We start from the raw sequence: 17731 nt of genomic DNA, 5'->3' as shown, positions 1-17731 counted from the left end.
CCTGGATGGTGTCGAGGGGGGAAGGTGTTATATCTCCTGCGGCTGCAGAGGAAAATACCTGAGAGGGGATGCATTTACGTGGAACAAGGACTTTTTGACACAACCAACAAAAAGACAGGAACAGCTAGGGCCCAAACGAGTGCCCATGGCTACACCTTTAACTTGGAGAAAGAGAGAAGTTGTTAAGGGTGAGGATGTTCCACTAGGCAGAGGACAGGGAAATCGGTTGAGTCTGTATTACCTAAAAATGATTTTACTAATCTATTTATATTTAAAGATATTAATATTAATGTTTATAGATGATCATATTTATTGATGATTGACCACTGAGGAACATGAGAGCTTCCACCAAAATGTTTTCATCAGGTGAAATGCACCTGATATGATAGTAACGTTTAAGAGGCTTTTGGATAGAGATGGATTTGCAAGGAATGGAGGGATGTAGATCATGTACAGACAGATGAGAGTCATTTAATTTGGCCACGTGTTCAGCACAAACATTGTGGGGCAAAAGGGGTTATTCCTGTCCTGTACTATTGTAGATGGGGCATCTTGGTCAGCATGGCCAGTTGAGCCAAAGGGCCTGTTTCCATGCTGTATGAATCTCTACTGTATGGACTTAGTTTGCAGCGGGTGCGGCAGCACTCACCACAAGATCTAAGTCAATAACTCTTCCTCACTAGTTCAATAACTACCTGTCTGAAGAAAGGTTTCGGCCCGAAACGTTGCCTATTTCCTTCGCTCCATAGATGTTGCTGCACCCGCTGAGTTTCTCCAGCACTTTTGTCTACCAATGCTTCATTATTCCTATGGGAATCGAATACTTGTTATATTGTCTTTTTAATCAATTGAATTTTATTTTACTTTATTTTAATGCAGGACAATTTTACCATGAACTGAATGCTGATATCTCTAACATTCGCCCTGGCTTAGATGAAGGCAAACCTGATGCAACGATGATTGTGAAGGGTCACACACTCAGAGTCACAAGGTATTGCATCCCAGATAGTGTCAAACTTTTGATTTCCACTATTTAATAATTGTTTTTTTCTGGGATTTGTTGCTTATATGTATATGACTGGGGATCACAGGCAGACCTACTGAGGGCACCACCAAGCTGTATACATACAGAGTCCAAATTTAATTGTGTTCATCAACCATAGTGCAGGGGGATTGAATACAAAAGTGAAGTTTGTAGTCGATCCATTCTTTCATCATATGTCAGTCCCACCATCATCAGGTTAATTCCCGGGATGGTGGGACTGACATGATGAAAGAAAGGATCGACTGGGCTTATATTCACTGGAATCTAGAAGAATGAGAGGGGATCTTATAGAAACATATAAAATTATTAAGGGATTGGACAGGCAAGATGCAGGAAAAATGTTCCCGATGTTGGGGGAGTCCAGAACTAGGGGTCACAGTTTAAGAAGAAGGGGTAGGCCATTTAGGACTGAGATGAGGAAAAACTTTTTCACCCAGAGAGTTGTGAATCTGTGGAATTCTCTGCCACAGAACCCAGTGGAGGCCGATTCACTGGATGTTTTCAAGAGAGAGTTGGATATAGCTCTTAAGGCTAACTGAATCAAGGGTTATGGGGAGAAAGCAGGAACGGGGTACTGATTCTGGATGATCAGCCATGATCATATTGATTGGCGGTGCTGGCTCGAAGGGCAGAATGACCTACTCTTGCACCTATTTTCTATGTTTCTATGTTTCTAGTGCAGGGGGATTGAATACAAAAGTGAAGTTTGTGCTTTAATTAGATCAGGTAGTGGTGAGATCTTATCCGGAATATTACAAACAGTTTTGGTCTTCTTATTTAAGAAAGGATGTAAATGTTGTGTAAAGCAGTTGAGAGAAGGTTTTCTGGTCTAGTACCTGGAATGAGTGGGTTACCTAATGAGCAACGATTGGATAGACTAGGCTTGTATCTTATAGAGTTAAGAAACGTGAGAGGAGAAAGATATAAGATCCTGAAGGTTTTGACAGGGTGGATGAGAGGATGCTTCCTCTTGTGGAAGAAGCTGGATTCAGGGGTCACTATTTAAAATAAGGGTTGCCCATTTAAGAGGTGTATTTTTTTCTCAGTGGGATGTAAGTCTTTGGAATTCTCTTCCTCAAAGAGCAGTGGAAACAGTTCTTTAAATATTTTAAGGAAGAGGTAGAGAGATTCCAGGTCAATGAGGTGAAAGTTCGTTGTGAAGGGCTGCACAGTGGTGCAGCTGGTGGAGCTGCTGCCTCACAGCGCCAAGACCCGGGTTCCTTCCTGCCCTTGGTTGCTGTCTGTGTGGCGTTTGCATGTTCCCAATGTGACTGCATGAATTTCCTTCGGGTGGATTCCACATCCCAAGGACATGTGGGCTGGTAGATTGACTGTAAACATTTTTTTTTTAAAGCCCTAATATGTAGGTAGTGGATGAGAAAGTGGGATAACATAGAACTAGCATAAACGGATGGTCAGTGTGGACTAAATTAAATTAAATTTCTTTATTTATATAGCACATTTTTAGTCAACTTGCATTGACCCCAAAGTGCTTCACATAATTACATTCACACACACAGGCAAAGGTGGGTGAAGTGTCTTGCCCAAGGACACAACGACAGTATGCACTCCAAGCGGGATTCGAACCAGCTACCTTCCGGTTGCCAGCCGAACACTTAGCCCATTGTGCCATCAGAAGGGCCTACTTCCATGCTGTAGCAATAAACAAAATTAAAATATTGAATTGTGGGTACAGGAAGATAGTCATAATTGCATTTAATTCATAGATTTGTAAACATGATTCATCCTGAGCTCAGCTCGTCTTGCAAATTGTCAGTACAGATGCTGGGTGTGATGGGCCAAGTTCTCAGTCTGGCAGCATCCAAGAACCAGAGACTCCAAGCTACATCTGATTTGGATGAACCATGCAATGTTAATGTGTTTGCTCAAGTCAATGCTGAGTGGGCCATTGCAAAAAAAAAAAGGCGTTTAAAGGTAGAGGGCATAGATTTGCAATGAGGGAAGAATGATTTAAAAGGGACCTGAAGGACAACGATTTCAGAAAAGAATGGTGGGTAAATGGAGCGGACGGCCAGAGGAAGGTGCAAAAATGAGTAGGTCTGTGGATAGAATAGATTTGGATGGTTATAGCCAAGCTGATAGGACTAGCTCAGATAAACATCCTGTTCAGCATGGATGAGCTGGGCTGAAGGGTCAGTTTCCACGCTGTATAACTTCATGCTGTATCAACATATGAGGAGCATTTGATGGCTCTGCCCCAGTACTTGCTGGAGTTTAGAAGGATGAGGGAGGATCACATTGAATCCTATGGGGCTAATGAAAGCCCAAGATAGAGTGGATGTGGAAAGTATGTTTCCAGTAGTGGGAGAGCCTAGAACCAGAGGGCACAGCCTCAGATAAAAGGATGGTTTTTTTAGAACGGAGATGAGGAGGAATTTCTTTAACCAGATGGAGGTGAATCTGTGGAATTCATAGCGACAGATGGTTGTGGAGGCCGAGACATTCAGCATTTTTATAGCGGAAATTGATAGGTTCTTGATTAGTAAGGTCGTGGGGAGAAGGCAGGAGAATGGGGTTTAGAGGGAAAAATAGATCAGCCATGATCGACTGGTGGAGTCAAGTCATTGGGCCGAATGGCCTAATTCTGCTCCTATGTCTTATTGTTCTTTTGAGGCACTATAGGTTGAAAGCAGCATGTTTTCTACTTAGAGACCTTCCCAATGAGTACATCTCAGCATGATTCATGTTGTATAGGCTTCCTGTCTCTTCCTGTTCTGATGCACAATTGTCAATTAATTTTATTTTAGGGGCTACCAGAAAGATTACAGATTTGATCCGATACGAGGTAACAACATTTCATGCTGGTTCGTTCACAACAACGGGGAAGGATTTATTGATGGAACTCTGACTGACTACACTGTCCCTTCATTATTTGCCCCCCTGCGTCCAATACCCAAGACTGATGGTGAAAATCCATCCCTTTAATATCCTTTGCATGCCTTTCATGTTTAATCATTTTCCATGTAGTGTACATATTGATTAAAAATATATCTGCATGCATTTCCTGTCTTTTGATTTATACATTCTCTTTTTTCTTTTCAGTGGATATTTTCTTCATAAAACAGATTTATATTGTGCTAAAATTAAAAGTGAGTGATGTCACTTCAGCACCGAGGTTAATTTTAGTGACGTGATAGACTAAGTGGGACCCATTGGGTGACAGTCACACAGGAGGCCTGGTCCCCCAACGCAACCCATTCCCCAATGCAATATTCCACCATGGTGTGGGGGAGGGGGGGGGTGTAGGGGAGGGGGGGTGGAGGAGGGGATGTGGTGTGGGGGTGAGGGGTGGTGTGGGGAGGGGGAGGGGTGGTGTGGGGAGGGGAAGGGGTGGTGTGGGGGAGGGGGGGTGTGGGGGTGAGGGGTGGTGTGGGGGAGGGGGGTGTGGTGTGGGGGAGGGTGTGGTGTGGGGAGGGGGTGTGGTGTGGGGAGGGGGCTGTGGTGTGGGGAGGGGGCTGTGGTGTGGGGGAGGAGGGGGGGTGTGGGGGAGGGGGTGGTGGTGTGGGCTGTGGTGTGGGGAGGGGGCTGTGGTGTGGGGGAGGGGGCTGTGGTGTGGGGAGGGGGCTGTGGTGTGGGGGAGGGGGTGTGGGTGGGGGAGGGGGGTGTGGGTGGGTGAGGTGAGGTGGGTGGTGTGGGGGGGTTCATGTGGGGGGGAAGGGTGGAGGGGTGGGGTGGGGAAGAAGGGAGAAATGGGGGAGGGGTAAAGGGGTGGGGTGGGTTAGTGGGGGGGAGGGGAGGAGGGGAGGTGGGAAGGGGAGGGGGGAAGGGGGGGAGGGGGCGTGTGGGGGGGACTCCACTCAGCGGCCACTAGCCTCCGCACCACACAGTACCTCCCGGCTCCACTCAGTGGCTTCCCCGACTCCACACATCAGCTTCCCCGATTCCACTCTTGTGGACTCAATCAGCATGGCTTGTGGACTCAGCCCCGCCCCCGGGGCTTTATTCTCCTCGCCCCGGTGATTGACAGTGGGTGCTGGAAGGGGCGTTACCTTCATGGTGACTGACAAGCCAGAAGACTAATCTGCTGATCTCACAATTTTTTAAACCTTCGTAACTTGTAATATTCCACCGATTGGAACAAAACTTGGTGCGCTTGGAGCAGAGGAGAACGGTGAGTAAGGTGGTGAAAAAATCCTAGCAATATTGGGTACCGTTTTTGTGCAAAATTTAAAAATATGCAAACTGGAAAAAGACAAGATGGGAGTATTAGTAATAGTATAGAAAGAATAGAAGAGACAGACAGACAGACAGACAGATAGACAGTAATTCTGGTGTCAATGTCACTAGATAAGCAACAGTATATTCCATCATGTGTAGGAAAGAACTGCAGATGCAGATGCTGGTTTAAATCGAAGGTAGACACAATGCTGGAGTAACTCAGCGGGACAGGCAGCATCTCTGGAGAGAAGTAATGGGTCGAGACACTTCTTCAGAACTGTGCCTATCAGTATATTCCATCGGTAATATCATATAGTGTATGATTCCACGACCAGCTCAGGAAGGAAACCTGAAGGGCAACATCAGACAAGTTCCCTGGTTTCAGCAGTTTGGCACCAATCCAGTGATGCCTGGGCCACTGGGAGTGGGAGCTACTGGGAAGCCCTCCAGCAATGTTAAAATTGCAGGAGGAAATAGTCCAGATTAGTTCCAGTCCCTCCATTGTGATAAAGGAACATTGATCTAAAATAATTGCCATATGGGAACAATTATGTTGGCTGTAGACCTAATAAGAATCTGAGTTTGTCAAAATGATGCATCGACAAGAGTCAACTAGTATTGTAACAATTAAAAATAGTTTCAGTAAGATTTTTATTTGCATTTAGTTGATGCTGCTCAGTGTACAGCTGAGGTTCTCCAATGTAATGGCAAAAAAGTCTTTGTTTTAGGTAATTTCTAAGGTAGGAAAGATTGAGCATTTATAAGAGACAAGGCATGATTCTACTAATTAAGTCACTGTAAACAAATACTGCATTAATAGCACAATTACTTAAAATAAGTTCCTTTTATTTTCAGTATTCTAATGCATGTAATGGATATAAAATAAAAAGTATTAAAAATGTATTTCAATCTAAGACTTCAGTTATTTCTGCCCATTCCCCCCTGGTTTCATATGTCCAATGGATAGATTGTAATATCCCCAAACTTGTCCTGTGGTAAATACATTTTCATCCTGTGACAAGTTTTTCCTGGAGAGAAGGAATGGGTGACGTTTCGGGTCGAGACCCTTAACGTCACCCATTCCTTCTCTCCAGAGATGCTGCCTGTCCCGCTGAGTTACTCCAGCATTTTGTGTCTATCTTCGATTTAAATCATCATCTGCAGTTCAATTCAATTCAATTCAATTCAACTTTAATGTAATTGCACAGATACAAGTATGGGTACAACGAAAAGCAGTTTAGCGTCAGTCCGTAGTAATAGTGCAATATAGAAATAAAAATACAGAATAAGCAAACAATGTGGACGGAGAGACTGGAGAAATCTATCGGCGGGACTCCGAGTTCAGCAATGTGATAGTGTTGTTGTAGAAGCTGTTCCTCATCCTACTAGTACGAGACCTGAGTCTCCTGCACCGCCTCCCTGATGGGAGGAGGGCAAACAGTCCATGGTTGGGGTGGGAGGGGTCTTTGATGATCTTCCCGGCCCGTCTCAGACACCGTTTTCAGTGGAGGGCATCCATGGCAAGGAGCGGGGCACCGATGATGTACTGAGCGGTTTTCACCACCCGTTGTAGTGCCTTCCTGTCCGCTGTGGTGCAACTGCTGTACCATACCGTGAAGCAGGTGGTCAGGATGCTCTCGATGGTACAGCGGTAAAAGTTGGTCAGGATCTGGGGGGACAGGTGAGCTTTCTTGAGCCTCCTCAGGAAGTAAAGGCGCTGCTGTGCCTTTTTGATCAGCTTGGAGGTGTTGAGGGACCAGGACAGATCCTCCGAGATGTGTACCCCGAGGAATTTGTAGTTGGAGACCCGCTCCACCTCAGTCCCGTTTATATGGATGGGGGTATGTCTGCCCCCTCTGATCTTCCTGAAGTCGACAATAATTTCCTTCGTCTTCTTGGAGTTGAGGACGAGGTTATTGTTGGCACACCAGGTTGTCAGGTGCTGGACCTCCTCCCTGTAGGCTGACTCATCGTTGTCACTGATCAGTCCTACCACCGTGGTGTCGTCGGCAAATTTAATGATGGCGTTGGAGCCATTCTTAGGGATGCAGTCATGGGTGAAGAGGGAGTAGAGGAGAGGGCTGAGCACACAGCCCTGTGGCACGCCGGTGTTCAGTGTTATAGTGGAGGAGGTGAGGTTGTTGACCCTAACAGACTGCGGTCTGTTGGTGAGGAAATCCAGTGTCCAATTGCAGAGGGAGGTGGAGATGCCAAGTCCGCTGAGTTTGGTGATCAAGCTGGCGGGGATGACAGTGTTAAAGGCGGAGCTGAAATCAATGAACAGCATCCTGATGTAGGTGTTATTGCTGTCCAGGTGGGTCAGGGCAGAGTGTAGGGCCGCCGATATGGCGTCCTCTGTAGACCTGTTGGTCCGGTAGGCAAACTGATGGGGGTCCAGTGTGCGGGGGAGGCTGGCTTTGAGGTGAGCCAAGATCAGCCGCTCAAAGCACTTTGCAATGACAGAGGTGAGTGCCACTGGGCGGAAGTCGTTGAGACTCCCTGTAGCTGATTGTTTGGGCACTGGCACAATGGTTGATGTCTTGAGGCAAGTGGGGACAACACCCTGGGCCAGTGACAGATTGAAAATGTCAGTGAAGACCAGGGATAGTTGTCCAGCACATGCCCTGAGCACCCGCCCGGGGATGCTATCGGGGCCGGCAGCTTTGTGCTCATTCACCTTGCTCAGTGCATCTTGTACAGCAGAGGTGGAGAGACTGAGGGGTTGTTCATTCGGGGGTGGAGCAACTTTGATGGCTGGAGTTTTGTTGTCCCGGTCAAAGCGAGCATAGAAATGGTTTAGCTCGTCAGGAAGGGAGGCGTTGTCTGGGGGGGGGGGTGTTAACTTTCTGGTAATCGGCAATGGATTTGATTCCTTGCCACATGCGCCTGGGGTCAGAGTTGTTTTGGAAATGCTCCTCAATCCGCCGTTTGTGATTGAGTTTAGCATTCCTAATTCCCTTTTTCAGATTGGCTCTGGATGAGCTGTATCCCTCAGCGTTGCCAGATCTGAAAGCGGCATCGCGAGCCTTCAGCAGGAGTCTGACCTCCCTGCTCATCCACGGCTTCTGGTTAGGGAAGGTCTTTATCTCTTTGTGGGTAGTGACGTTATCAGTGCAGAATTTTATATAGTCCAAAACTGTTGAGGTGTATGAGTTGATGTCCACTTGGGAGTTAAAGGTGGCCTGGGTGGCAAACAGACTCCAGTCTGTTTGTTGAAACTGTTCCTGTAAAACAGAGACAGCCCCCTCAGGCCAAACCTTCACTGTCCTCACGGTAGGTTTCACACGTCTGATCAGAGGTGTGTATTTGGGGAGCAGGAACAAGAGAGGTGATCAGACTGTCCAAGGTGGGGGAGGGGGAGGGGGAGGGCTTTGTAGGCTTCAGTAATATTAGTATATACTAAGTCCAGAATATTGTTTCCTCTGGTTGGGCAGGAAACATGTTGATGAAACCTGGGGAGTACAGTTTTAAGGTTGGAGTGGTTGAAATCACCCGCAACAATAAATGCCCCCTCTGGGTGTGCAGTTAGTTGTTTGCTGATAGCAGCTTGCAGCTCTTCCATTGCCAGCCTGGCATTAGCGTCCGGGGGTACATAGACTGCAGTGATAACAGTCGATGTGAATTCTCTGGGCAGATAGAAGGGCCTGCACTTTATCATCAGGTATTCCAGGTCAGCAGAGCAGTGACTACCAATCATAACAACGTCCGTGGACCATGTGTTATTCACATAAATGCACAGTCCGCCGCCCTTGGTCTTACCGGAGTCCTCCGCTGTTCTGTCGGCCCTGAAGACAGTGCGCCCCTCCAGCTCGATGGCGTTGTCCGGGGTGTTATCGTTGAGCCATATTTCAGTAAAGACCATGGCGTTGCAGTCGGCGATCCGTCTGTGTGTGGTGATCCACAGCCGTAGTTCGTCGATTTTACTCACCAGGGACCGGACATTCGCGAGGAAAATGCTGGGCAGAGCTGGCTGGTGCGGGTTTGATTGCAGCCCAGCTCGATGGCCTCCCCGCTTCCTACGTCTTTGTTTGCGGTCCCTGCGCCGCCTCCGGGCACTTCCTGTCGGGGGAGCTGGCCCGCTAGACCAGGGTGTCATGGCGATCCCCGGCGGCAGTTGGAGTTCGCTTCTGGGGCTCGTTATGCAGAGACGGCCGAGCTCTAGTAGCACCTGACGGCCGTATAGAGTCTTCGCTCGAGTGCTCCGGGCGAAAACTAAGGTAATTATTAACAGAAAAAAAACTAAATTACAAAAACTACGGAGACGCAGAGCCTCGCGTTGTGCACGCGACGCCATCTTGGATGTTTTTTCCTACACATTGGATTGAATTGAATTGAATTGAATAGTTTAGTTTAGAGATACAGTGCAGAAACAGGCCCTTCTGCACCGACCAACGATCCCCGCACACCAACACTATCCTGCACACACTGGGGGCAATTGACAATTTTTTAGTGAAGCCAATGTACTAACCCGTACATCTTTGGAATGTGGGAGAAAAGCAGAGCTCCCAGAGAAAACCCACGCAGGTCACGAGGAGAACGTACAAACTGCGTACAGACAGCACCTGTGGTCAGGATTGAACCTGGGTCTCTGGCGCTGTAAGGCAGCAACTCTACCGCTGCACCACAGAGCCATGGTGTCATACAGTATAAACCCAGATACAGTGGAAAATTTGTTTTGTGTGTAATCCAGGCAAATCATACAATACATGAGTACATCGGGTAGTGCAAAAGAGAACATGAACAAAGTGCAGGATAGTGTTACAGCTACAGAGAATGGAGCAGAGGGATATGGGCCTGCTGTGCAGGCAGATGGGATAAGTTTAGATTGCCATCATGGTTGGTACATACAGTACATGGTGAGCCGAAGGGGAAGCTCCTGTGCATAAACTGTGTTCTGCTTCTCTACTTTCCATTCCTCCTTTCAGAAACTAAGTACTCTCCCCCCTTAATTATCGAAGCAAGGCACATCAGATGCTGGTTTACAAAACAAGACACAGAGTGCTGGAGTATCTCAGTGGGTCAGGCAACATCTCAGGAGAACATGGATAGTTGACATTTTGGATCGGGATTTCCTTAGACTGATTGTAGGGGAGGGAAGGGAGGGAAAGAAAGCTGGAAGAGAGGAGGGGTTGCAAGACTTTGTCCTGGCCCTCCTCTTTTCCAGCTCCCTCCCCCTACCCACCCCACGATCAGACTGAAGAAAAGTCCTGACCCAAAACATCACACAGCCATATTCGGCTGAGAGTACCTTCGATTTTGTGTACCTTCGATTTTCCAGCATCTGCAGTTCCTTCTTAAACATATTCTGCTGAGATGCTGCCTGGCCCGCTGAGCTGCTCCAACACTCTGTGTCTTCTTCCTCCCTTAATTGGTCAGCCTAAGGTTAATTGTACAAGATATCTAATGCATATCTCCTGGTATTCCCTTCTTAGTTATCAACTTACCATGTATACATAACTTTTCCACTTCCTTTGAATCTGAATCCCAACTGCATTAATTAGATGCTAATGCAACTGGATTTCATGTAATCTGATCCTTTCTTTCATGGCCAACGTTAATATAACTAATCATTGGTTCTTTAGGGTGGGTGGAATTCAATGCATTTTGGTTTAGCTTCGCAAGTTCTGCCCATGTAATAGATGGTTTGTGCACTCCTACTTACAAAGGCTTATTGTGCATTGCTGCCACAAACTGGTCTCTTTCTTGTATCATTTCATGTATTAATTGCCTGAAAAATATTCTCACAAAGCTTCATTCCTTTGTTTTGCAGACAGAATCTCTGGCTCTCTTCTTACTCAACTGCCTGTGGAGTCACCTATCTCCTCTGGTTACACATGAGCCCGATGATAGGTCATTGATCTTCATGGGTTGTATCTGACCTGTTGAGTATTTCTAGCATTTTATCATTTTATTGATATCAGGCTTCCAGCATCTGTTTTTTGTTGTGTTTTTTTAATTGGACATTAATCTGGTGTTTATCATCTCCCATTGATCCCAAAGATGTACTTCAATCAAGGTCAGTGTCCAATGTAATCCCACCCCTTACAGTCTTCTCAACTCACCCCTCCCAAACCAACTCCCCCCCTCTCCTCACCATAGACATAGACATAGACATAGAAAATAGATGCAGGAGGAGGCCATTCGGCCCTTCGAGCCAGCACCGCCATTCACTGCCTTCTCCCCATATCCCTTGACTCCACTAGCCCCTAGAGCTCTATCTAACTCTCTCTTAAATCCATCCAGTGAATTGGCCTCCACTGCCCTCTGTGGCAGGGAATTCCATAAATTCACAACTCTCTGGGTGAAAAAGTTTTTTCTCACCTCAGTCTTAAATGACCTCCCCTTTATTCTAAGACTGTGGCCCCTGGTTCTGGACTCGCCCAACATAGGGAACATTTTTCCTGCATCTAGCTTGTCCAGTCCTTTTATAATTTTATATGTTTCTATAAGATCCCCCCTCATACTTCTGAACTCCAGTGAATACAAGCCTAATCTTTTCAATCTTTCCTCATATGACAGTCCCGCCATCCCAGGTATCAATCTCGTGAACCTACGCTGCACTGCCTCAATCACAAGGATGTACTTCCTCAAATTTGGAGACCAAAACTGTACACAATACTCCAGATGTGGTCTCACCAGAGCCCTATACAACTGCAGAAGAACCTCTTTACTCCTATACTGAAATCCTCTTGTTATGAAGGCCAACATTCCATTAGCTTTCTTCACTGCCTGCTGTACCTGTAAGTCAACTTTTAGTGACAAGGACGCCCAGGTCTCGCTGCACCTCGCCCTTACCTAAACTAGCCCCCAACTTGCAGTCACATCTAGAGAGGGGGGGGTGGGGGGGGGGTAGAGAGTGAGGGCAGAGAGAGAGGGGGCAGAGACAGAGAGAGAGAGACACACAGAGAGAGGGGCAAGAGGGATAGGGGGTGGAGAGGAGGAGAAGAGGGAGGGTGTGTGAGTGGGGAAAGGTGGTGGTGGAGGGGAGGAGAGAGAGAGGGTGAGAGTGAGGGGGAGAGAGAGGGGGTGCTGAGAGGGGGGTGAGGGGGGAGCAGGGAGGGAGGGGGAGGGTGGAGGGAAGAGGGTAGGGGGTGGAGAGGAGAGGGGGAGAGGAGAGGGGGGGAGAGGGGGAGAGAGGGGAGAGGAGAGGGGGGGAGAGGAGGGGGGAGAGGGGAGGGGGGAGAGGAGAGGGGGGGAGAGGAGAGAAGGGGAGAGGAGAGGGGGGAGAGGAGAGAGGGGGGAGAGGAGAGAGGAGGGGTAAGAGATGAGAGGGGGAGAGAGGGGGGAGAGAAGGGGGGAGAGAGGAGAGGAGAGGGGGGGGAGAGGAGAGGAGGGGGGGGGAGAGGAAGGGAGAGTGAGAGATAAAGGGAGTGAGACAGGGGGGAGAGAGAGAGAAAGAGAGAGGGATAGGGAGAGAGAGGTGGGGAGAGAGAGGAGGGGGTAGAGAGAGAGAGAGAGAGAGAGAGAGAGAGAGAGAGAGAGCCTTTTTACTTCAACCCAAACCCAAACAACCATTTGCAGGCAGTGCTTTTTTACTTCAAACTAACCATATAATCATTTTCAAACCACATTAAGGGTACTCACAGTGATGTAGACATTTGTTCAGTGTCATTCAGAGCTCAGAGTGACAGAGACTAATTGACAGAGCTCCATCTTGCAGAGACTAATTGAGGCACACCACTTCCTGGTTTTATAGTCCCTCCCCCTCCCTCCAGCAGGGGCAGCAGAGAGAATGGTGAATTTTGTAAAAACATTAATATATCTGTAATTTTTCATCGACGGGAAAAATCCTCGGCACACATGCGGCGGAGGGGGGCTCTGAGCGAGGTGGCCAAAAATGACGGCCGTAGGTGGCGGCGTTCTCTCAGAAATCGCAGCACAGACTAGGGGCGCTGGGGCGCTGCACTGGCAGCAGCCTCTACCTACAGCCTGTCTGTTATTTCTATCTTTTTTTAAATTTTTAGTTAGCCTAAAGTTTTGTGTTGGGGGAAACTTTTACTTTTCTATGTGGGGGAGGGGGGCAGGGTAAGGGGGAAACCGTTTCCCAGTCTCTTCCTGGTGGGGACGCGACTATTTCTCCGAGTCGCGTCCCCGCCCCCCACCTCGCGGCCTACCAACTGGATCGGAGCGGCCTTTCCTGCCGGAGACCGGGAACCGGACCAGGGCTGCTATAGCGGCGGCGCAGTGCTGGAGTCACCGCGGAGCGGGCGATGCCTACCTGGGTCGCCGCGTTTGGAGCTCCGAAGCGTTGAGCCGCTGCTCCAACATCGTGGAGCTCTGCGGAGAGCTTCCAACGCGGGCGGCGCTGAACAACATCGTGGAGTCCTGGGGTGCCTTGCAGAGGGCCTACAGCAGCAGTCTCCACCCGGCGCGGCCTGCGGACTTTGGAAGCCGCCGACTCTGGTAGGAGGGGGCCAACTCTGGTGTCCACGCCGCTGAGGACGTCCCGCAGCCCCGACATCGGACTTACAACACCCCGGTGAGCGGTCCTGAACATCGGGCCGCCCGTAGCGGCAACTGCGGAGGGCACGGGGAGGCCCTGACCACGGGGAACAATGGAGGAAGAGACTGACTTTGGTGCCTTCCCACACACTGGGAAACTCTGAATCTGCTGTGTGGGGATGTTTTATGTCAAACCCTATAGTGTGTTGTGTCCTGTATTTTAATTGTATGGCTGTATGGGAATTTCATTTCACTGTGCCATCTGGCACATGTGATGAATAAATCTATCTTGTATCTTGTATCAAAAGCGGTCAAGAACAGAGATTTAGTAATATAGATACTGCATAACCTCACATTTATCTATATTATACACCAGTGGTACATGTCTCTGTAATTATTTTAATATGGAGGGGAAATGGACATAGCTCATTTAATCAATCAACTGTTAAATTAAAAAGGACATTGAGATGCATTCCTATGTCTTTGTTAGTAATTACTTTCAGATTTGTGGTCATTAAAGGTGTGTATTGGTAATACAGGGGTCTTCCCACCAACTCAAGGGTGGCACTGTGGCGCAGCGGTAGAGTTGCTGCCTTACAGCGCTTATAGCGACAGAGACTCTAATTCGATCCTGACCACGGGTGCAGAGTTTGTACGTTCTCCCCGTGTTCTGCGTGGGATTTCTCCAAAAGCTCCGGTTTCCACCCACACTCCAAAGACCTACAGATGTAAATGTTAAAAAAATTGTCCCTATGTAGGTGTAGGATAATGTTAATGTGCAGAGATCGCTTTTTCCATGCTGTATCTCTAAACTAACAAAGTAATCTTGTAAGGTCCTGCCCACATACTTTCTTTACAGTGCGATGGTGTCTTCTTTCATTCGCTGTTATTTGGCAAAGTATCTTTCCTGCACATTGATACCTTTTTTTTGGCCATTAAGATTCTTAATCCTAGTTCAGTTCCACTGACTTCATTAACATTTTTACAGCCTACCTCAAAGGTAAAACAAACCTTGTTCTGAGCAGAGGACATAAAAATACACAATACCTTTATTCAGTTCAGTGGTGGTTTTGCATAAAGTCATGAGTGATAGGAGCAGAATTAGGCCATTCGGCCCATCAAGTCTACTTCGCCATTCAATCATGGCTGATCTATCTCTCCCTCCTAACCCCATTCACCTGCCTTCTTCCCATAACCCCTGACACCCGTACTAATCAAGAATCTATCTATCTCTGCCTTAAAGATATCATTGACTTAGCCACCACAGCCTTCTGTGGCAATGAATTCCACAGATTCACCACCCCCTAACCAAAGAAATTCCTCCTCCTCCCCCTCCTCATAAGCATCTAATAACTAAAATATATAAAGCAAATCATCGCAAATGCCAGGGGTTTTGAAAAATCATGAAACATCTGTGGAGAATGGAAGAAAGGAATGATTTCAGTCATCTGGTAATTATTACATGTAACTTGTTCAATCTCATCCTCCTTATCCACTTGTTTTTATTGGGTAAACATGTTGCACAAGTAACCTACACTTGGTAATATTAGTCTTTTGGCTTCATAAAGGCTCAGCCTCAGAATGGCCCTGGTTTTGGCATCAGATGTTGTGGGATTTTGCAGTGACATTAACGGTTTCTCTGCAGAGCTTTGTTTTTTTTAATATTTTTATTAGAAGCAATGTACAGTAGTATAAACATATGACAAAATACATTTAATGTACATCTTCCATTTTTAATTTAACAAGAAAGAAGTAGAACAAGAGAGAAAGAGCGAGAAAGAGAGAGAGTGAAAGAAATAGTGAATGTTCTCTGCAGAGCTTTGACATGCCCGTTGTAACTCGTCCACAACTCTGCAGGATAGAGATGGGCACGGACAATTGCTGCCCGGTACCCGGTCTGAGGCCTTGATTTGCTCAGACAGCCAAAGGCAGTACAGGCACGCTGAAGGCGATGGTGAAATTCATCATTCATAAGTTCATGTTCATAAATTATAGGAGTAGAATTAGGCCATTCGGCCCATCGCGCCTACTCCGCCATTCAATCATGGCTGATCTCTGCCTCCTAATCCCATTTTCCTGCCTTCTCCCCATAACCCTTGACACCTGTTCCAATCAAGAATTTGTCTATCTCTGGAAATCAATATTTCCAGTGACTGCCTCCACAGCCCTCTGTGCTAGGTGTTCCACAGATTAACTACCCTCTGACACAATAACAGGGAACAGATTCCCAAGATATGGGAGCAGTCCACTTTTATTTTTCCAGAGGTGTACTGCTGTTGCTGCAGAGTTGTGCACAGGTTGGGGTAGGATCTTTGGTTTACAGGTATCATGGCCCATTCTCTGGTATGTTTTAAAGTTGCATTTCAACCTCTGACTACGGCCAGGGCTCTCCTCATCCCCTTTCTCCCAGTGGTCAAAGAGCTGATCCTCAAATTACAGGGTTGGTTCAGTTGGTGCATTAGGCATGATATTTAACATATGTTAACCAATACAAATGCAGGGACAGCATTAAACATTATGCACAGCACACAAAGTGCTGGAGTAACTCTGGAGTAGCTGGGGTGGCACGGTGGCGCAGCGGTAGAGTCGCTGCCTTACAGCGCCAGAGACCTGGGTTTGACCCTGACTAGGGGTGCTGTCTGTACGGAGTTTGTACGTTCTCATTGTGACCACGTGCATTTTCTCCAAAAGCTCGGGTTTCCTCTCACGTTCCAAAGACATGCAGGTTTGTAGATTAATTGGCTTCTGTAAATTGTCCCTAGTATGTAGGATAGAGCTACTTTCTGGGTGATCATTGGTCGGTGCAGACTCGGTGGGCAGAAGGGTCTGTATCTCTAAACTAAACAAAATCCAGCAGGTCAAATGCATCTCTGGATGACATGGATAGGCATTGTTTCGGTTTCTTCAGAGTTCTCCATGTCCTCCAGAGATGCCGCCAGAAGTGTTGAGTTCCTTTGGCACTATGCAAGTTCTATGCAAGATTCCAGCATCTGCAGTTCCTTGTGTCTCCATTATGCATGGTCTTTATTGACATTACAAAAACTTTTGAGTGACTGTGGAACACCCTCCCCAAATATGGCTGCTTGCAGAAATTTGTCTCCCTCTTGCATCTGTTCCACTGTGATGGAACAGAAGCTATGATCTGAATGAGTGGGCCCACAATGGCTGCAATCTCATTGCAAACTCATGCCAAGGAGGCTGCATTTATCACCCCAACACTTCAGCTTTCTTCACCACAGTGGCACATTTCATCTTCAACAAACATCCTACTGGAGTTGAGCTAAACTAAAGAGCCTCCTCAACAGAATCAAGTTAAAACTAACACCTGCAAGGATGAAGAAAGTCAGTCCTGACCCAAAACATCACCTGTCCATTTCCATCACACGTGCTGCCTGGCCCAATGTGTTCCCCCAGCACTTTTTGTTTTGCTCAAAATTCCAGTATCTGCAGTGCCTTATATCTCCAAACCTTACACCTGGAAAGTTTCTCAATAGATCTGTCATTTTCCCCACTTAGAATTAATAAGAAACTCTTCTTCAACCTGTTTTCCGTTGTGGATCCAATTAATTATTCTTCATTAAAGCCAGCTCTATAAAGGTATTTATTTTATTGTTGTTCTGTTAGTTCTGCATTTACTTTGATTTATCTCATGCTGTAAGAATGCTGAGTGAGTATGCTAAATGGTCCATTAGCACATGTCAGCTTCAGTGTGAAATGAATACCCTTGCCATAGTTAGACACAAACAGTTGGAGTAACTCAGCGGGTCAGACAGCATCTCTGGAGAAAAGGAATAGGTAACATTTCGGGATCGCAGTCCTTCTTCAGACGTTTTCTCCAGAGATGCTGTGTGATCGGCAGTTACTCCAGATTGTTGTGTCTGTCTTCGGTTTAAATCAGCATCTGTAATTCCTCCCTACACACCTTGCCTTAGTGTTCAGACATAGAAATTATTGCAATCATGAGTTAGGACTATATGACTCCGAAACCTGTGGCCAGAATTATATGAATTGAACTGTTGGAAGCACAAGAGCCGGACTCTTTTGTTGGAGCCACAAGACTACAAT

At 47.0% G+C, this 17731-nt stretch overlaps 1 protein-coding gene across 1 annotated transcript in view; it reads left to right on the top strand.

Annotated features, from left to right (window-relative positions):
• The window catches only part of LOC116983527 (inter-alpha-trypsin inhibitor heavy chain H3-like), a 119647-nt gene extending 115481 nt beyond the window's left edge, over positions 1–4166 (top strand). Inside the window, exons 28-29 of the mRNA XM_033037336.1 lie at positions 880–991; positions 3814–4166. Of these exons, the coding sequence (XP_032893227.1) occupies positions 880–991; positions 3814–3991 (290 nt within the window). The 3' untranslated portion in view covers positions 3992–4166. The remainder of the gene's footprint in view (positions 1–879; positions 992–3813) is intronic.
• The last annotated feature ends 13565 nt before the right edge of the window (positions 4167–17731 follow it).

This window comes from Amblyraja radiata, chromosome 18 (assembly GCF_010909765.2).
Source record: "Amblyraja radiata isolate CabotCenter1 chromosome 18, sAmbRad1.1.pri, whole genome shotgun sequence".
Taxonomy (NCBI): domain Eukaryota; kingdom Metazoa; phylum Chordata; class Chondrichthyes; order Rajiformes; family Rajidae; genus Amblyraja; species Amblyraja radiata.
This window is presented reverse-complemented; position numbering and strand designations above follow the sequence as displayed.